The sequence below is a fragment of the Antechinus flavipes genome, chromosome 3 (genome assembly GCF_016432865.1).
Source record: "Antechinus flavipes isolate AdamAnt ecotype Samford, QLD, Australia chromosome 3, AdamAnt_v2, whole genome shotgun sequence".
NCBI lineage: Eukaryota > Metazoa > Chordata > Mammalia > Dasyuromorphia > Dasyuridae > Antechinus > Antechinus flavipes.
Window position 1 is genome coordinate 410,957,686 of NC_067400.1, and position 22,504 is coordinate 410,980,189.

General features: G+C 36.0%; 1 protein-coding gene and 1 pseudogene across 3 annotated transcripts in view; both read left to right on the forward strand.

Moving 5' to 3' along the window:
- CCDC141 (coiled-coil domain containing 141) overlaps positions 1-22,504 on the forward strand; it is a 255,951-nt gene that overhangs the window by 34,790 nt on the left and 198,657 nt on the right. For all 3 annotated transcript variants that reach the window (XM_051986120.1, XM_051986121.1, XM_051986119.1), the window contains one exon: positions 19,843-20,034. In XM_051986120.1, the coding sequence (XP_051842080.1) occupies positions 19,843-20,034 (192 nt within the window). The remainder of the gene's footprint in view (positions 1-19,842; positions 20,035-22,504) is intronic.
- On the forward strand, positions 9,455-10,745 carry LOC127554515 (angio-associated migratory cell protein-like; annotated as a pseudogene).

The window sequence follows — 22,504 nt, forward strand, 5'->3', positions numbered from 1 at the left end:
AACAAAGCTAATCTCACTGGCTTATCATAGTCTATAAATTATATATTCTTTTTCCTTTTTTTGAAAATTAGCACAATATTTCCTCTTCTTTTTTCCCGAATTACCTCTCTTGATCTCCACAAGCAAACAAAAAATCATGGATTATAGCTCAGTAATCATGTTGCCAAGCACGTTCATTTGCCTTGGGTGGATACTGAAAAGCTCAGTCAATTTCAATAACATTGGGAAATCTGAGCACTATATTTCACAGGAGCCTTCCTGTTTTGTCAGAAACTGAAGTACCTTTTGAATAGACTGAGGCATATCTATTTTGACCCTTACTTCTGTACAATGACTTCCAAATGCAAAGGGCTGAACCTAGGCAAAACCATAAAGGAAGTCAAGTTTGTTCCTATTGCCCAGCTCACACCCTTGGTATTTTCTATGCTTCTCTTTTCCCCTTTTAGGTGCCCTGCCCTCAAGGCACCAGTTCTCCCTCACAGTGCCCAGAATACTTTTTTCCTCTTCTTTCCATCTACTGTAACATAGCATTCAGCGCAGTTCTCCCTTGTTTTGGGGTCTATGGATTGTCTCATATTTTAGACCCTCAATCTCTTCATCCGGGTTCCCCTCTCTTCCTGCCACATATATACCCTGAGTCTGGCCCCAGATTCTCCTTTTACAAATAAGGAAGCTAAGGTCTTAGGATCTCTGATGTAAAAGTTGGCTAATTGAACAAGATCATTCATGCTGATGTAATAATGGTTGTCAAAACATTCATTTGTCATTTCTGCCAGGAAAATTAGGTTCATTTAAAAATGTATTAATCGGAAGGAATAATTATAATAGGGAAATTTTTAGATATGCAACTGGTAAGAGGGAGAAATGTTGGGAGGGTTGAAGAAGGGTTGCTCCTTTTGGAGCTCCTCAAATAAATTCATATGGCTGATGTAATTTAGAAGATAGGCTTTGGGGAAGGAATATGTGGAATGGCTTTTTTAGGGAATAAGGTAAGTGAAAGAGGAATAAAGTAGGAATGAATTCTATTTCTGGTTTTTCCACTTACTAACTTTGTGATCTTGTGATAGTTCCTTAGTCTTTTTAAGCCTTAATTCAAACTTCATCTGTAAAATGGAGATGATACTTATACCACTTACCTGATAAGGTTCTTGTGAACATCAAAAGAAAAATTTGTGTGAAAGACATTATATATTGTAAATTGCTATGTGAGTTCAAGTTGATAAATAATACTGGATAGTTTTTGTTTTTATTTATTCCCAAGAAGAGCATCAATCAACTGTTCTGTTATTATATTTTGTTGTTCAATCATTTTTCAATCATGTCCAACACACATGACTTCATTTGGGGTTTTCTTGGCAAAGATATTGAATAGTTTGCCATTTTCTTCTGTAGTTCATTTCACAGATGAGGAAATTGAGGCAAGTGTCTTGTCCAGGATCATATATTTAGTATGTGTCTAAGGCCAGATGAGACTTCCTGACTTCAGGCCTAGCCACCTAGTTGCCCTTTGTTATTACATAGAAAACTAATAGACCTGTGAATAATCACCTACCTAAAATGTGTTTTTTATGACAGTTAAATAATGAGAATAGAAACATGTTGGAACTTCTCATCTTTACCATCTATCAGATGGTAAGACTAGACCTCTTGGGTGCTTTTTAGTTCTAAATCTATCATTAAAGAGTAGTAATAAACTTATATAGATAAGATATATATTTTTTGACATGGTCATTATGGGAATTTTGTATTGGTTGAGTATGCTTATTAATTTCAAAGATTTTGTTTTTCCTTTTTTTTTCCTAAGAGGAGGTAAAGAAAGCAAATTTTTGATAATTTAAAAATAATTTTAAATGAACTCCCTTCATCAACCATTACTTCATGTTTCTCATTCCCTCCATGGATGACTTCTCATCCTGGGTTATAATAATAAATCTCTCATTAAATAATAATTAATAAATCCCTCATTAGAGATCTATCCAATGTACAAGATACTCTTATTCTCTTAGTATTTTCAGCACACCATTCTCTTGGTCTTTTGAATGTCTTTCAATATTTACTTGTTTTTGGACTAACTTCTTTTCAAATAATACCTAATCTCAGTGATAGCTTTTGTGCCTTTTCTTATACATGCCATTGTTAACAACATATTATAGGCTACTTATGTTCATAATTTGTCTTCTCATTCCCCTATGACTTCATTTGCAATTTTTCTATTATTTTAAGAAAACATTCACTTTGAGCAAAATACAACCTTGAAACCTCTCTTCAGATAAAATATCCCATGTGTATATTGAATTTACAAAGTTGACTGTTAACAGCTTTTTTTTAAATTTAAAATTCCATAGACTATTAAAATCCTCATGATCATAGATGACATTTATAAAGTTTTCTATAAAACATAGCATTAAATAGGGATCTATCCTTATGTTTGCCTGATGTATTTTATTTTCTTTTTTTCTTTTTTTAAATTTTTATTTAATAATTACTTTATATTGACAGAATCCATGCCAGGGTAATTTTTTTTACAACATTATCCCTTGCACTCGTTTCTGTTCCGATTTTTCCCCTCCCTCCCTCCACCCCCTCCCCTAGATGGCAAGCAGTCCTATATATGTTGGATATGTTGCAGTATATCCTAGATACAATATATGTTTGCAGAACCGAACAGTTCTCTTGTTGCACAGGGAGAATTGGATTCAGAAGGTATAAATAATCTGGGAAGAAAAACAAAAATGCAGATAGTTCACATTCGTTTCCCAGTGTTCTTTCTTTGAGTGTAGCTGCTTCTGTCCGTCATTTATCAATTGAAACTCAGTTAGTCTCTTTGTCAAAGAAATCCACTTCCATCAAAATACATCCTCATACAATATCATTGTCGAAGTATATAATGATCTCCTGGTTCTGCTCATTTCACTTAGCATCAGTTCATGTAAGTCTCGTCAGTCCTCTCTGTATTCATCCTGTTGGTCATTTCTTACAGAACAATAATATTCCATAACATTCATATACCACAATTTACCCAGCCATTCTCCAATTGATGGGCATCCATTCATTTTCCAGTTTCTAGCCACTACAAACAGGGCTGCTACATTTTGGCACATACAGGTCCCTTTCCCTTCTTTAGTATTTCTTTGGGATATAAGCCCAATAGAGACACTGCTGGATCAACGGGTATGCACAATTTGATAACTTTTTGGGCATAATTTCATATTGCTCTCCAGAATGGTTGGATTCGTTCACAACTCCACCAACAATGCATCAGTGGCCCAGTTTTCCCGCATCCCCTCCAACATTCATCATTATTTTTTCCTGTCATCTTAGCCAATCTGACAGGTGTGTAGTGGTATCTCAGAGTTGTCTTAATTTGCATTTCTTTGATCAATAATGATTTGGAACACTCTTTCATATGAGTGGTAATAGTTTCAATTTCATCCTCTGAAAATTGTCTGTTCATATCCTTTGACCATTTTGCCTGATGTATTTTCAAGTTATACAGAAGACTTCTTTAAAAGATTAAGATGAAAGAAGGCTTATTTATTTATTTATGGCAAAGTTCTACAAAGGTCTTCTTCACAAGGAACATCACACATATTGCATCAATTTCTCTGGTGACTATAAAACTTCCTTTATGAACCCCTGTAATGAGAAAAAGATATGCCTCATCATCCAAACTAGAAAATAAAGTGAAAGGAATAATCACATTGCCCAGATTTTAGCATGTGTACTCTATCACAGTACATATCATACAGGAAACTCTAACAATTCCCTATTACCTTTAGGATCAGATAAAAAAAAAAAAAACCCTCGCTTAGCTTTTTAAAGCACTTTAAAACCTGTCCTTCCTTTGTTTCAAGCTTGTACATTTTTCTTCTCCATGTACTTTACAATCCAATGACACTGACCCTTTTGCTGTTCCCAGCACAAGATACCCCATCTTCAGTCTCCATGCATTTTCACTCGTTGTCCCTCAACTTTACAATGATTTCCCTCCTCATTTCTACCTCCTGGCTCCCTTCATGTCTCAGCTAAAATCTTATTTTTCACAAGAAACTTTTCCTGGTCTTCTTTACTGCTAGTGCCTTCTTCTGAAATGAACTCCAATTTACCCTACATGTAATTCGAATTTACATAGTTGTTTGCATGTTGTGTCTCCATTAGAATGTAAGCTCTTTAAGAGCAGAGTTTATTTTTATCTTTCTTTTATTCCCTAGAGTTTAGCATAGTGCTTAGCACAAAATAAGCACGTGGCACATGCTTGTTCATTTTTAGTGATAATATGGGATAGGCAGGATCCTAGTGTCAGTAACGTGAGAGTTAAGTCAGAGACATCAATAAATTGAATAAGAACAGCTGAATACTAATGAAAAGCCAAAGAAAATAGAGATGTTGGTCTCTAATGTATAGCAGTGAATTTGAGCTAGAAGAAACAAATACTTTTGGAGAACGGCTTAGGCAAAATTGAGTTCTGTATCTAAAGTTTGGATATCAAAGAAGAAATCTGCATATTACATCAGAAATGATGAAAATGGAAGCCATAGATGAGGAAAAGAATAAATGAAAAAAAGCATTTATTAGCACCTACTATGTTTCAGACACTATGGATACAAGTATAACACTGAGACCAACCTTACCTTTAAGCAACTTTCATCCTCATATGGGAAACAATATGGTAGTCATGGAAATGGCTAGATGAGCACCAACTTGTTTCTGTTGGGACAATCATAGTGACTGTAAATGGATACATAATATAGTCCCACTCCTTCAAGTTTATAGTCACACTCCTTCAAGTAAAAATGATAATATTTCGTTAAATACTGTCCCATAGCAAGCATTAAAAAGGAGGGAGATGGTGAGAAAAAAAAAAAGGAGGAAAAGAAGGGAGACTACATAAAGAGAAGGAAAAGGCTGGTGGGAAGGAATGGGGAGTGGAGAGGGATAAGTGAGAGTGACAAGTCAAATGGAAAGACACTAGTTTTCCGGTGAATGGCTGGATATGATGTTAAACATAATCTGGAGCTAGCTAAATATAGTGGGGTTATCTGAGTTTGTACTCCAGAGTAGAGTACTAATGTGGGTAGACTTCCCCAGGAGAGGACCATAGTTTGTAAATGTCCAGATGTCCAGGAGGGAAAAAGAGGCTAGATAAAAGGTCTAGGAGAAGGGTGCAGTGGTAAGATGCATGGGTAGACTTGGTTCCCTGGGTCCCAAGGATCCATAGCTAGCTATCCCCATAGCTAGCTATAGGGATAGAATATCAGCATGGTCATTATTCCCCAGTGTTATTTCTCAACCATTAATTTACTTCATTTAATAAATTCTCTTTCTTTGGAAGTTCATCCACACAGGGCTGATTTTTTTCTCTCACTGATAGCTTGTGTTAATTTTTATTTATTTTTTTATCCCCTGTTTGAAGGCAAAGTTCCTTACATAAAGAAAGTTCTTAATAATGAATTATTTGAATTAGATTGATTTGGTAATATCGTTTCTGACAATTAAATATATTGTTGGAATGTATGCTCTCCATTAATGTGAATATTAGGACTTTTGTTTCCTTTAAGGAAAAAAAAGAGTAGATGAACAGCCTTTTAAGCAATCTTCTCTTTGAGTTTGCTGAGAAAAAAGGTGGTTCTTTCTTTTTTGCTTATAATTTCTACATCCTTAACATATGACATTCAAATCTTTGAAACAACTTTAATTTGTGTATTTTATTATTTTTCTAAACAATTTATCTATTTTTAAAAAATATCTATATTGTAGAGGTCAGGAACTCTGGAGAAATATATTTGAAACAAATATACTTACAAAAAGGTGTTAATTCAGTGGCACTGATGAGATGATGGTGGTTCTCTAAGTTTTCTTTCTTTCTTTGACTTTTTTCTCCTTTTCTCTCTCTTTCTTTGTCTAGACTTGCAATTTTATTCCTAGCATAGGAATTCCTTTCCTATGTAAAAATTTCCTCTATGGATATTGATTAGCTATTGCTCTGTAACTTACAGTCTTTTTTTCCCCTGAGGCAATTGGGGTTAAGTGACTTGCCCAGGGTCACATAGCTAGGAAGTGTTAAATATTCAAGATCTGATTTGAACTCAGGTCCTCCTGACTTCAGGGCTGGTGCTCTCTCCACTGTACCAATTAGCTGCCGCTGTAACTTTTAGTCTGGGACACTGAAATAAACAGTTTGCTCATGTTCTTGGAATTGATTTGTATCATAGTAGGATTTCAACACAAACCTTCCTAACTGCAAAGCCAGACTTCTATCTACTATGCCTGGCTATCTGTCAGCTTCAATAGAAGATACTTAAAACCATTTCCCATTTACAATGTTTAATAGTTAAAATATTTCCAGCAGTAAAAGGAATCTCTGGCTTTTCAGTTTATTTTAAAGTTGGGAAGGGTCTTTAAAGGTCTTCTTGTAGGTAGGACCTGATAAGATTCCAAGAGAGTTCCTGAATATTAATAGCCAAATCTGTCACAAAGAAAGGGAAATCTGTGATTCCATCTTTATTTTGTCTCTAAAATGTAATGAGTAATAGCAGGAACATCTGGCATCAGAATTATATTGGCAGACTAAAATAAATTTATTGAAGCATACAGATCTATCTATGGAGAAAGACACCTAAGAGTCAAGTGCCCCAATTTACTTATTACACAAATGCCTTCAATATTTTAAATTGTTCATTAGTATTCAAATGGGATTTGAAACAAATTTATTAGTAGCATTAGAAAGAAATAATAGAAAATTACTATAAACACTGATTTAGAATGCATTACATAGCAGCATTGGCAATGTGGTTGCACTAATAATGGAGAAAATAACTTTGCCTTCACATATGTTCAGTCTCATTTTAGTATCCTTAGTAGGAATGCCCATGAGACACATAAAAAAACGAATAGATTGTAGACTCCCTCATCATTAACATGGGAACTAACCCATGGGAACTACAAATCCCAGAATGCAATGTTCTATCTTCATCTAAGCAGCCATTTCAGAAATTTATGGGCCATATTTGGTCTGGCTGTTTGAACGTGGAGCATAAAATGCTGGGATCTGACTTTACATAGCACAGATTTTCATCATTTCTACTACATTTCTGGATTATAATATTAAATCTTAAATGTTCATATTATCTATCTCAACAAATAAGAGTTTGGCACAATGATCTATTTACATGCATTCAAATACTTCATTACAAAGACAGAGAAAAAAGAAGGGGGAAAAAGGAAAACAAAATCTGTCTCAAAGATGAGTTATCTTTTAAAAAAAAATACTTTTCTGGCTTGGTAGTGGCTCTTGAAGTGGTCGTTGCCAGATCATATGAAAACCATAGAGATTTATTTTTTTAGAGTGTTCTAATCCAGGAATTAATTGATGTACCTTGTGATGGACAAAAACACAGTAGTACTTAATATTTGTGTTATGCTGTGCTACACTCCAAATGGGATCACTTAATTTTACTCATGTCTATGATCTTAGTCAATTTAGCAATACAATCACTTACTTACAAAAGTATTGGCCACAAAGAGTTAAAAAATTAGTTTGATCAGTACAAATTCATTGTCCATCCTGGATTCTTCTCCTGACTCTGCCACTAACAAATTGTGTGATCTTGAGAGATTGACTTAGTAACTTTGGTTCTATCTAGTTTTTCATTGGTAAAATGTTGTTAGTCCTTAGCTGTGGCTATTGCTAGATGTCCTATATAGTGTACTTCCTTTCCTTTCTCCCTTTGACTTGCATTCGTCACAGTCTGAATTGAAAGAAAAATAGTCTCTTCTTATTTTAATTAGTATGGCACTGCATAAGTAAATTATCTTAGATAGCAAGCACTGTCTTTTTTATAACATGATCCAGACAAAAAGGAGTTAAATGGAAAAGATATTAATTGCTCCTGTTTGGTCTAAATCATATAGTGAAAATATTTGTTTTTATTTCTTTATCTAGGTGTTTTTATTTTCATAAAGTTTATTTATATGATCCTTGTATCAAACATGCATACTAAAGAAAAACAAATCTCCACATTGAACATGCTCAAAAATGTATGTTTTATTTCATACTTTGAATCACCTCTTTGTCAGGAAGTAGATATTGAGGTTTCACCATCAGTCTTGTAATTGTGGTTAGGCACTGTATTGATCAGACTGATCTTTTCTAGTTGTTTTGCTTTGTAGTATTGTTCTTATATAAATGATTTTGTTTCTATTTCACTTTATTTCACTCTGAATTTTATTCAAGTTCTCCCAGAAGACTTAGTCTCTTTGTCATTCCTTATGATCCTTACATATATACCATACCTTACATTCATATACCATAAGTGGACCATTTATTATCTAGTTGAAAGGCATCCCTTGAGATTCCAGTTCTTTGCTAACATAAAAAGATACTTTTAACTTATTGGTCCTTTTCTTGTTATCTATCTCTCTATCTCTCTTGTCTCTATCGGTATATGTATATTGAACTGGGTCAATGTAATGAAATTCTACCTATTAATTCAATTCAATAACATTTTTTAATTGCTTATTATGTTCTAGGCATTATTTTAAACACTTAGGGTATTATTACTTATTATTTAATCTATATTCCCTTAAATTTTAACATTCCATAGTTATTTTGAATAGAATTTTTCTTCCTATCATTTCCTCAGAGTTTATCATTTAGAAAAAAAATGATAATTTATATAGGTTTATTTTTATATTCTGCTAAACTAATTCAGTTAAATTTTTAATTGAATTTCTAGAGTTTGTTTGGTTTCCTCTTTGCCTAAACCTATTTCCTCAATTTCTTTTTTTGTCTTATCTAATTAGCATTTTTAGTCCTGTATCATTAGTAGTGATGATAAATGATAACTGATTTCCTTGCTTTCCACCCAGATTATTGGAAAGAGCTCTAGTATAGCACAAATTTGTATAGTGCTGGCTCTTAATTTTAGATGTATGCTATTTATTATATTAAGAAAAATCCATTTATTCCTATATGTTTTTATATTTTAAACAGAAATGGATGTTGTATTTTGTTAAAAGCTTTTAATGAATTTATTGATGTAATTGTTATTTTGATTATTTTTGCTATTTATATTATCATATGTTTGAAGATTCTTAATACTGAGTCAACCATGCATTCCTGATAAGAATAAACCATGGTCATAATATATAATCTTTTTAACTTGTTGCTCTAGACTTTGTTAATCATTTATTTAAAGATTTTTCCATCAATGACTGTTAGTGATATTGTTCTATAGCTTTAGTTCTCTTTTTTTTGACTCATTTCATTTAAGTATCAAGGTAATATTTAAATTGTAGAAAGAATTTTTCATTTTTTTCATATTTTTGCAAACAGTTCATATAATACTGAAATTGTTCTTTGAAAATGTGTTGCGGCCAGTGGGTAGGTGTTGTTGGGTGGCTGTGGCTCCTGAGGCGGCTGGCCCCAGCAGCTAGACCAGTTTCCTTGAGCCTCATGGAGTCAGATCCTGATCCTGGGCCAACAAAAGGGTGACCTCCCCAGACCCTGCACTTCTATGGTGAAGAGATCATTAAAGTGGTAGAGCTGGGTTCCAGGCCTCCCTACCCGGAGGACCTCGCCCAAGAGATGGACAGGGTGGACTTCGAGGAAGAAGAGGAACAGGAAGGGGAGGGGGCGACCAGGCCCTGGTTCCCAGCATGGAGAGCCCGGATCACAGCGAGGTCACCTTTGCCCATTACTTAGCCTTTGTGTGAGCCTGGACCCCAAGACTAACATGCTGGGGGTGACCTGGGGAGGGGACGACAAAGCCTTCTGGTAGTGACTCAGCCAGGGGGATCTGCTCCTGGAGTGTCCAGGCCATAAAGACTCCGTGACCTGCTTCAGCCACGACTCTGCCCTGGTGGCCCTGGGGACATGGGCGGCCTACTCAGAGTGTGGCAGGTGGAAGCCAAGTTGGAGGTTTGGTCCTTTGAAGTGGAGAACCTGGAGTGGATGGAGTGGCACCCCCGGGCATATGTGCTCCTGGCGGGCACTCGTGCTCCCAGAGGGCACAGCCTATGGTACCACCTGGATGTGGAAGGTCCCCAGCGGGGACTGCGAGACCTTCTAGGGGCCCAACTGACCCACCACCTGGGACAGAGACTTCCCTAACGGGAGGAAAGCCCTGGTTGGTTATCAAGATGGCACCTTTTGGATCTGGGACCTGAAGCAGGGCAGCCCCCTCCACGTGCTCAAAGAAGCCGAAGGTCACCAGCGCCCTCACCAGCGCCCTCACCAGGGCCCTCACCAGCGCCCTCACCAGCGCCCTCACCAGGGCCGCTGACGCGTGTGGCCACCAGCCTGGACGGGAGCCTGATCCTCACTGGTTCTGTGAACTGTCAGGCCCAGATGGTCAGTGCGGCCACCAGAAGGTGGGGAGGGTCTTCACGGGACAGCCGAACCCGGGGGAGGATGAAGAAAGCGACCCCAACTTCGGGGAATCCTTGGGCTTTTGCAGTGTGATGCGCTGGCCCCCACCGGCTACCTGGATGGGACCTTGGCTATGTAGGACCCGTGGACACAGAGCCTGAGACACCGGTCGGGCATTGGCAGCTGCTTTGGAAGGAAGGGGTGGCCGCAGCCTCACGGAGCGGTCCGGCTCTGAGGCGCGCGGACTGGCGCCGGCTACCAGCGGGGCTAAACAGCTGAGATCCTAGACTTAGCTCTCAGCAGACCCTCTCTGTGGGTGACCACGTCTGGAGACTAGAAAGCCAAGGTGCTCTGCGTCCAGAAACCCGACCGTTAGTGCTCCTGCAGTCCCTGCTCTGGGATTTGTTTTAGAGGGAGAAGGGAGACGGAGCGGGGGTGACTCCCCCGAGCCAGGGGCTGCCAGGGAGGTTGCCGTCCCCGCCTTGCTCCGTTTTGACTGCCCTCCTCTTCCTCGTCTTGACCTTCCACAGGGAAGTTTAGCTCTGCGTTCTCACCTTTCACCTGTGGCATTTTGGGCATCCATTTCATTTGGGGATTGTGGGAGATGAGGAGCAGCTCCTGAGAAGCTTTTTCCTTCTCCCTTCCCCTCCCCGCCAAGGCCCTCCAGGACCTTTAGATGCGGGGGCTGGGGGAGTAAAGGAAGGGGCTTATGATTGTAGAAGTTTTAAAAAATGTAAATAAAATATAATTCCCAGAAAGGAGAAAAATAAAATAAAATTTGGTAGGTTCGATTCATTTGTAAATCCAAATGGTGCAGAGGTTTTTTCCTCCCCCCTAGGGATTTCATTTTTGGCTTATTCAATGTTTCCCAGAGATTTGGTGATTTAAGATTTTTATTTTTTTCTTCTGATAATCTGGATATTTTACACTTAAAAATTCATTTTGTCAGTCTTATTTGCATATAATTTGGAAAATAGTTTTTGATGATTTCCTCTTTTATTTTTGACATAGAATTTTGGCTTATCTTTTTCTTTTTATAAACCAGATTAATGATTTCTTTTTTAGTGTTTATTTAAATCTAGTGTTAGCAGTTCAATATATTTTGAATTTTTCATTTCATAACTTTTGCTGTGTTGTTTAATTGATATTATTTTCTTGGATGAAATATCCTATCACCTCTTTGTTTTGTTATTTAATTTACCAATTCATTAGGAATAAGTTATTTAGTTTTTTTGAGTCCTCTTTATTAAATGTAATTTTGATTGTGTTGTCAATGGAAGATGATTAATTTATTTTTTATGAGTTCAGCTGAATCATAATTTGTTCTAGAATGTTATTTTAACTTTTTTGTCAGTCTCTATTATATGTAAGCAACATATTTTTGTTTTTTTTTCAAAAAAAATTTATTTAATATTTTTCCCCAGTTACATTTAAAACAATTTTTTTTTTACATTTGTTTTTAAGATTTTCAGGTTCTGGGTTCTTTCCCTTATCCCCACACACAATTAAGAAACCATGTATGAAGTTTTGCAAAACATTTCTATAAAAGTCAAGTTGTGAAACTGTCTCCCACCCTAATGAAAATAAAAGCCATCAAGAAAAATTAAGCTAAAAAGAAAGAGAAAAATAAAGAATACTTCAATCTGCATTCAGAAACAAACAGTTTCTTCTCTGAATATGGATAGGATTTTTCATCATAAATCCTTCAGAGTAGTTGTGTATGGTTTGTACTACTGAGAATAACAAAGCCATTTACAACTAACTAGTCATCCCAGAATATTGTTCACTTTGTATACAGTATATTTCATTTTATTCATGGAGGACTTTCCAGTTTTTTTTTTTTTTTCCCTGAGAGCATCCTGCTCATTATTTCCCAGTGAATAATACTCCATTACCATCACATACCACAATTTGTTGTTGAGGGCATCCCCTCAGTTCCTAATTTTTTTTTTTTGTCCTGAAAAAACAGCTGCTATGAATATTTTTTATAAATAAAGGTCATTTTTCTTTTTTTTTCTCCTCCCCCCCATTTCTTTTGATATTCATACCGAATAGTGATGTTGTTAAGTAAAAAAGATGTGCATGAATTTGCAGCTCTTTGGACACAGATCATATCTTTTGATCATTTATCAATTAGAGCATGATTTTTATTTATTTATTGTTTGTTTATTTATTCATTACAAATTTGATTTAGTTCCCTTTATGTTTGAGAAATGAGGCCTTATCAGAGAAACTTGCTTCCAATTTTTTTTTTTACAATTACTAATGCTAATTGTATTTCCCCCCATTTATTTTCTCTCTTCTTTTACCCTCTCCTTTCTCAAGAGTGTTTTACAATTGATCACTCCTTTCCTCAATATGCCCTCCCTTTTATCACCCTCCCCTCTTCCTATATCCCATTCCTCTGCTATTTTCCTGCAGGGTAAGATGGATTTCTATATCTCTTTTGAGTATGTTTGTTATTTCCTATTTGAGCCAATTCTGATGAGAGTAAAGTTCACTCACTAACCCTCTCCTCCTCTTCTTCCCCCACATTGTAAAAGCTTTTTCTTGACTCTTTTTTCATGGCAGATAATTTTCACTATTCCACTTCTCCCTTTCTCTTTCTCCAATATATTCCTCTCTCACCTCTTAATTTCATCATTTTTTAAGAAAAGTATTATCCTTTCGTATTCAAATCATACTATGCCCTCTATCTCTATATATATTCCTTCTAACTGCCATAATATTGAGAACATTTTAATGAGTTACAAGTATCATCCTCCCATGTAGGAATGTAAACAGATAAACCTTATTAAGTTCCTTATGATATCACTTCCCTGTTTATCCCCTTATGTTTCTCCAGAGTCCTATATTTGAAAATCAAATTTTTCATTCAGCTTTGATCTTTTCATTACAAATTCTTGAAAATCCTCTGTCTCATTGAATGACCACTTTTTTTTTTTTCATCTTGAAGGCTTATACTCAGTTTTGCTGGGTAGGTAATTTTTGATTGTAATCCTATATCCCTTACTCTCTGGAATATCATATTCCAAGCCCTCTGGCAATTTAATATAGAAGATGCTAAATCTTGTGTTATTCTGACTGTGGCTCTACTGCATTTGAATTGTTTCTTTCTGGATGCTTGCAATGTTTTCTACTTGACCTGGGAATTCCAGAATTTGGCTATAATATTCCTGGGAGTTTTCATTTTGGGATCACTTTCACGAATTGACCAGTGGATTTCTTCAATTTCTATTTTATCCTTTGCTTCTAGAATATCAGAACAATTTTCCTTGATAATTTCTGAAAGATGATGGCCAGGCTCTTTTTTTGATTATGACTTTAAGATAGATCAATAATTTTTAAATTCTCTCTCCTGGATCTATTTTCCAAGTCAGTTGTTTTTCCAATGAGATATTTCACATTTTTCTATTTTTCATTTTTTTTTTACTTTATTGTACCTTGATTTTTCACAAAATCATTAGTTTCCCTTTGCTCAATTCTATTTTTTAAGGAATTATTTTCCTCAGTGAGCTTTTGTACCTCCTTTCCCAAATGATCAATTTTGAAAGCATTCTTCTCCTCATTTCCTTTTTAATATATATTTTTTGCACTTCTCAATTCTTTCTCTAATTTTGCCTCTATCTTTCTTACTTGATTATGCAAGTCCCTTTTGAGCTCTTCCATGGCCTAAGCCCAATTCTTATTTTTCTTGAAGGCTTTGGATGTAGGAGCTTTGACTTTGTTATAATCTTCTGAGTGTGTGTTTTGATCTTTCTTGTCACCATAATAACTTTCAATGGTAAGAAACCTTTTTTGGTTTTTGCTCAGACTTTAAAGTGGGGCTCTGTTTCCAGGGTAGAGGGTGCACTCTCCCGGGCTTCAGGGGTTCTGTTGCTGTTTTCAGAGATCCTTCTAGGAATCTGAGCACCAGCACTCTTTTCTCCCTGGAGCAGTTATGTGTGTCCCTGCCCCACAGTAGCTATAAGATCTGGTGTGCTGGCTGGGCTGGGGCTCTGCTGACCAGGCTGGGCTAGGACTGCACACCAGACTCCCACCCTGTTGCCACAGACCCTCTCCACTGACCTTCCAAGTCCTCCCTAGTGTTCCCAGGCACAGAGGTCCAGAAGCCTCCAGGACTGCTGCTGATTCAGAGGTCCCACCTACCTGATGCTGGGGGTCCTCCAAAGCTGGGGGCAGGGCTGGGCCTGCCCTGGGATTATGGGCTGGGCTTTCACTCTGGTTCCACAGGCCTTTTCTGCTGACCTTCCCGGATCCTCCTTAGTGTCCCTGGGCTGAGAGATCTGGAAGCCACCAATACAGGGGCTGATTCAGAGGTCAGAGCAGGCTGGGGCTGGAGTCAGCTGCAGCTGCATAAGCATGCCCTTCACTTGGACTGAAGGCTGCACTCCCTCCCTGTAGTCACAGACATTTTCTGCTGAGCTTCTAACTTGTGGTTGGCTGGAAAATGGCTTTTTGGATGTCCTGATGCTCTAAACTTTGTTTAGTGTCATTATTTAAAGAAATTTGGAGTAGTTTGGGGGAGAGGTTGGGCAAGCTCCTGCCTTTACTCCGCCATCTTGACTCTGCCCCTGGATTTTATTTTCTAATCCATTCTGCTTTCTTCCATTTTATTAATGAATTCAACCCATTCGTAGTAATTTAAAAAATTATGTTTCCTTCTATTCTGTCTTCTATTTTTTCCTCATTTTGACATAAGACCTTCTTTACAAAGAAGAAAAGAAGGGAAGATATGCTTAGAACTAGTAAATTGATATTAAAATGATGTACATAACTTTCCTCCCCTTCTCTCTTCTCTTTCCCTTGTTCAGCCCCTAATCAAAGGCTCATGAACTTTCTTTCTCCTTTTAAACTTTCTGTTATTAACTAATCCTTCAAGGTTGGAGTGGTTTTGTTTCTGAACAATCATACCATGAATTTAATCTTACTCTTATTTTCTCTTTTCCCTTCTTCCAGTACACCTGTTATACTGGATATATTTCTTTTTGAAGTACTTTCTCCCTCTCCTTCCTTTCCTCTCTCCTTTCCTCCCTCCCTCCCTCCTTCTTTCTCTCTCTCTGTCTCTTTCTCTCTATATCTCTCTGTCTCTGTCTTTCTCTCCCTCTCTGTGTCTGTCTGTCTCTCCCTCCCTCTCTCTGTCTGTTTCTCTGTCTCTTTCTCTCTCTCTCCTTCCCTCCCTCTCCCCCCCATCTCTGTTTCTCTTTCTGTCTCTCTCTCTCCCTCTTCTCCCTCTCTCTGTATATATATGTATGTGTGTGTGTGTGTGTGTGTCTCCCTGTATGTATGTTCTATACTTCTATGTATTTTTCAGATGAAAATGAAATTCAAGCAACATATATTCTCCACTCCCACTTCCATGTTTTCATAATGCCTTTAAACACTCAAATAATGTGAAACAGAAACTTTTGCTCCTTTCCTCAATTTCTGTCTCACCATTTTTGTCTCTTAAGAGCATCAAAATAAAACAAAACAAATTCTAGTCTCTCTATCTAATGTAACTTCTCTGATCACTGATAACATTAGGGTTCTGAGGTTCTTTGTCCATTAGGATGTATCCTTGTACAAACCCTTTGTATAAACCCTTTCATTGACCAACTGTATTTACCTTTTTATGTGTCTCAATAATTATAGTACTACAAGTTTGAAGTTTTTACTTAACTCTGGTCTTTCCATCAGGAATACTTGGAAGTTCTTTATTTCATTAAAGATTCATTTTCCCCTTATAAGATTATACTCCTAGTTGGAGCTTCAGAAGCTAGATGCTGGCCACCAACACCATCAGCATGTTGGGAGGTTTGGCAGGGTCATTGGAATAGAAGTTCTGGTCCATACTCCTTGCCCTGGACACACAGCTTCAGGTTTCAGCTGCAGTCCCTGAGAAGGTTTTGTGAAAATGAACAAGAGAAAGAATGACAGAGTTGCAGCAAGCTCCCATTACTGATTTATAGTAATAAACCTGTGCAGTCTCCTAGCTTGTACCTTCCATTCTCCTTCCTCCCTGCTAATGCCCACAAAGTTCTGGTTGTCTTTTGGGTCAGTGTGGACTAGAATAAAGTACCCATTCTTTCTCCTTGGATTTTTTGATTACCATTTATTCTAGTAATCTTCCTCAATTTTTTTTTGGAGTAGTTGTGATAGAGAGATGCTTATATTGCTTCCTCTCACTATGCCATCTTTGCTGGTCTTTCCCCAAATTAAATTTTACCAATTATTAATTCATGTCAGAAATAAAATTATCAGCACTGTAATAATATAATCATGACTATTATAAGAGGTCATTAGTTCACAAATCACCTAAATCACTGACAGACCACCAGTCCTCTAAGGAACTTGTTTTGAAACTTCTGAGATAGAAGAGATAATGTTAGCAAGCAGGTAACACCATCGTGATTCTAGCTTTTAGTATTTTCCAGAATACTTCCATGACCTCAATTTGGAATACACTATGCCAAACTAAGCAAAGCCATTTACAATTTATTAAGGGTTAGAGGGTTTATGTATGAAAAATATTTCCCACAGCATCCTTTCAGAAACAGACATTTTTGCCTTATATTCAGATCAATCTTGCTAACTTCATGCCAAATATGGAGCAGTAGCTGTACTAGGCGAGGTGATTATTATCCTTTGCTTAGCCTTATAATGAATTCATTCTCTATTATTTCTTATTCTCAGTTCCATCTGTGTCATGAGGTTTTCCTGTTTTCCTATTTTCATTCCTCAATATAATTATTGTCAGGAGAATGAGTTATCTTGGAATAGTAAAGTGTCTAATATGTATTTCTCTTCTCATTAAACATTCTTGAAATAGCACCTGAAAATGAGAGGAGAAATTGTGACTGAGTTAATCCATTTTCATGATAAAACTAAAAGATAAAAAACATGTACGAGACAAAATTAATCAACCCTCTAGATAATCTAAAGAATGTCACAGAAGGAGGAAGTAGCCCACAAATTATCTTCTCTCATGACAAAGTGAGGCAAGTGCCATATAATGGATCTGATTCTCATGATAGTTTGGGTATTGTGATCGTACAGTTCAGCCTAAACACTTGAGCAAACAGAGCACCTATTGAATAGGCTTCCCCAGAGAAAGTCTCAGTGTTCAACCTAATCTATGGTAGAACCTGATTGGAATGATCCATGAATAGCATTTACATTTTAGATAAGTCTTTCAGGCACTTCTATGAATGTTTGAAAAAGTTTTAGTATGAGTTTTTATTTCCCTCCTTTATCAGTCAAGAGAGCACTCTGGACTCCAGACAGGTTAACCAAGGACATTGCAAATATATGTGTTGGGTCCAGTCTAATATAACTTGAGGCTGGAAGAGCTGATTTATACATTTGTTCTTTAAAGCTTAAATAGCACTTTATGGTTACAAAGCATCTTATATACACCATTGCTTCATATTGTCATAACAATCCTATTTGATGATGGTGTATTATTATCACTTGTTTACAAGTAAAGTAATGGAAGGTCAAGTTAAATGCTTTATTCAAGGTTACAAGCTAATAAATGGGACTTGAACTCAAATGTTCTTGTTCTCAGTCAAGTGCACTTTTCGCTCTACCACACTCATTTGGAATACTTTTTCATCTTGAATTTAATTTTTGTCTTTGCATCTGTAATACCTGGCATAGAGTAAGCAACTAATATATCTTTTTTTAATCATCAGTGGATTATACCCTCGTATGGTATCTGAATATGTTCTTGGGATGTTGCAGCAGGGTAATAAAAGGCCTAGTAAAAAGCTGGCTCCACTTCTAAAATCTGACTTCTGTATCATAGTTTTATGTTTAAAAAAAATTGTATATTTAACATATTTAACATGTATGGGACTACCTTCCATCTAGGGGAGGAAGTGGAGGGAAGGAGGGGAAAAGTTGGAACAGTTTTTGCAAGGGTCAATGTTGAAAAATTACTCATGCTTATGTTTTGTAAATAAAAATCTATATAAAAAAAGAAAAACTGTATTGAACTCCCACTGATATATTTTCAAATTAAAAATAATAATAATAATAAACCACAATGACAATTGGTATCTTACCTCTAGGTGAATCTCTCACTCTTAGAGAGTGGCCTCAAACTCTGAGATATTACTTGATTTGCCACTAGAGACACAGGTAACATGATTATTATTTCTAAAATTAAAAATACAGGAAAACAATAAGATAATGGTTGCAAAGTGCTTTACAAATATCACCTCATTTAATCTTCACAATAAGCCTGAAAGAGAGGTGCTATTATTTTCCCCATTTTATAAAGGAAAAAATTGAGTAGGCACAAAAGTCACATATAACTAATAAGTGTCCAAGACTGGATTTGAATTCAAGTTCCTCTGATTCCAGGCCTAGCACTCTATAATTTGTACTATCTAGCTGCCTAGTATAAATCAGAGGTAGAATTTGACCTCATGTTATATATATGTGTGTGTATATATATATATATATATATTGCAAAAGTTATTAAAACCTTTTTATTTTTATATTAATTTCTCAATATTACTTTTACCCTTTCCACCTAGAAAATTAGGCTTCATGACAAAAAAAAAAAAAAAAAAACACTTGGGATGGGGGCTTAGGAATTCAACAAAACTAGTAATAATAATTGCATTTATATAGTGTATTAAAGTTGCAAATCATTTTGTAAATATTATCTCATGTGATTTTCATGACAATCTTGAAAGATAGGTGATATTATTTCCCATTTTACAGATGAAGAAACTAAGACAAATATGCTAAGGCCCAGTTGATAAAATTAGTAAATGTTTTGAGGATAGATTTAAATTCCAGTGTCAGCATTCTATCTATTATGATATCTTATTACCTCTAGTCAATATATTAATTATTATACTATCTCTAGCATTGCATATCCATAGTCCCCCATCTCTGCAAAGAGAAGAAGGAATTGTATCTCTTTAGAACCAACTTATTCATTCTATTTTTGTCTTTTTAAATTTATCTATTGTGATTATTTCTATTTATAATGTTTTCGTCATTTTTTCTTGCTTCAGCTTACTTCACTTTAAGTTTGTGTTCATTTCATGGTAAAGACATGAAAATTACCCTAAACATATTTATTCAAATGTTCATTTATAAAAATCTTTAGCTAATTAATTTCAAACTCAGTGGAGAAACTCTCTTTGGATGACAGACACAAAGACCAAAATCTCTCTAGCTTGGTAGGACCTGCCAGATCCTGTGTTCTATTCTACCTCTGGCCACAATGACATTTTGAAGTAGAATGGTTTGCAGTGAATGGTTCATTGCAGGATTCATCACCAGTAGATTCATCACTAAGGAATGAAATTATCATCGACCCAAAGTAGGAAGACAATCTTCAAAGGGTCAGAGTTGCAACCTGCCTCATTACAGGGAGTACTTAGAATCCACATCAGTAAAATTGGGGCTTGTGAAACAAGTCAGATTTGGCCTGAAATTTTATATTTAATTAATTTTTTTTCTTGGTTCAGGCTTTAGAAGATCGGGTATGGGACCTATTACAGGAGGCAGACAAAGCGGCAGAAGAGAACAAGGATCAATGTCAAGTCTATGAGGCCATGGCTGAGACTCTGGGAGACGCCTGGGCAGCCCTGATCACCATCCTGGAGAGGAGAAGAGAGCTTCTGAAACTGACTTCAGAGTTTTTTGAAAATGCTCTAGAGGTTTGTATTAGGAAATTCCATTTCTGCTTGTTTCACCCAAGGGCTTACAAACTAAAAATCTTTAAATATTCTTGCTAATTTTCACAAATGAGAATTTTGTGAATAGCATCCACATGAAGCCCATTTTTTTTCTTGACAGTTGAAGAAGTGAACCAAGATATGGTATTATACATTAATAAATGTAGATATTCAGCTTAAGATTGAGTAGGAAAAAATTTAAATTCCTAGGCTTCATATTTCTTTGGAGTTTCTGAGATACATAGTTCTGATGACTTATTCCTTCCTAGAGGGGTGAGAACATTCCCATGGAATAATAGGATATCTCTTCCAAGTAATTTCAAAACTTTTTAGACATTTTCAAAGTATCATGAGGAAAAACTAGAACTGGTCTCTTCCTCTGCTACCAAGACAGAAGTGACCTTTCTTTTCTGTTGCTCTCTCTCATTCCACTTGGATAGTGTACCATATCGGTCATTTGTATAAGTGTCTTATCTTCCTCAAAAGACCAAAAACTTCTGTAAGATCAGAGATCCTGTATCATTCCTCTTTGTAGCCTTATTAATGCCTTACATAATTAGTCAGCTTGCATTTATAAATACCTACCATGTGCCAGACACTTTGATAGATAATAGGAATACAAATTCAAAGAATGAAATGATCCCCACTCTTTTTTTTTTTTGGTTATTATCTATATTGCTTTTTTCCCCAATAGTATTTTTTTTTTCAAAAACATGTAAAGATACTTTAGACATTCATTTTTGTAAGGCTTTGTGTTCCAGATTTTTCTCCCTTCCTTCCTTATCTCCTCTCTACCCAAGGCAGTTAGCAATCTGACTAAATAAGTTAAATGTGTGCAATTCTTTCAAACATATTTTCATATTTGTCATGTTGCACAAGAAAAATCAGACCAAAAGGGAGAAAACCCCCCAAAAAGAAAAAAAAAACAAAAATGAAAACATCATGCTTCAATGCACATTCAGTCTTTATGGTTCTCTTGATACAGATGGCATTTTCCATCCCAAGTCCTTTGGAATGGTCTTGAATCAATGCGTTGTTGAGAAAAGCCAAGTCCACCACAATTGATCATCATATAATCTTGTTGTTACTGTATAACATGTTTTCTTGGTTCCATTCACTTCACTTGCCATCAATTCATTTAATTATTTTCAGGCTTTTTTGATATCAGTCTGCACATCTTTTCTTATAGAACAATTAACATTACATTACATCCATATACCATAATTTATTCAACCATTCCCCAATTGATGGGCTTCCACTCAATTTCCAGTTTCTTGCTACTACAAAAAGGTTTGTTAAAAACATTTTTGCACATTTGATGTCCTTTTTCCTCTTTTATAATCTCCTCAGATACAGACCCAATAGTGAAACTGTTGGATCAAAGTATACACTTTTACATACTTATACACAGAATTATACCTACTCTTCTAAGTGAAGAAACAAGAAAGATAAATGTATATATTTTTGTTGTTCATCCTGGGTGATGGTCTAACTTGCATGTAAATTGGATTTAAGTGAGACAGAGCAGAGAAAAGTCATCAGTCTTATTTTCCCTTTTTCTGAGTCATTGAAATCTAGTGGTAAGAAAAAAGTCCAGATGCTGTGGATGACTTTGGTCTCTTTGATGTCTGACCAAACTTCCAGTGTTCTTCAATATCTGCTTCAATTGCCTTCATGGCCCCTGGAATAACTTGTTCTCACCTGCCTATTTGCTAGGGGAAGTCTTCACATGCTTGAGATAGACATCCCCCTAACTCACCAATAGGTTTGAGATCTATCTACCTGTTACCCTCAATGAGGTTTAGTATGTTTGCTGAGATAAGGTGTAGCTGCTGTGTAAGTTACAGCTCCTTGGAGTCACAGGTGAGAGTTAGGTAAAGGTGAATACCAAAGGTAGATGAACAGCTCTGAAAAGGTCTTAGCAAGCTCTCACGCCATATACCCCATATGTATAGAAAAGATGTAAAGATAATCAGTGCAGAGAGAAAATCTCTAACTCTAATTGGGTTCAAGAAAAAGTTCATGTAAAAAGTAGTACTTGAGCATCATTTTAATGGAAGAGAATATTTGAGGTGAAAATGAAGAGCAAATTTATTCCAAGCATGGAGGATGATCATTATAAAGACATGTAAATAGGAGGAGATAGAGTATCGTGTGGAGACATGAAAAAAAAAAAAGGACATTCTATTGGAATTGAAGAGTGAAGAAGGATAGTAACATATAATGAAGCTGAAAAAATAGGTTAGATTCAGGTGATCAAGGACTTTAAAAAGAAACTAAGTTTATATTTTATTCTAGGAGTAATAGACAGCCATTTGAATCCTGAAATTAATTATATACATATATATGTATAATTGCCTACTTATATTAGGTAGATATTCAATAAATACTGAAATGAAATGTAAAAATAACACTTTACCTGGAGTATTTTCCTAAGGATTGTGGGTAGAAT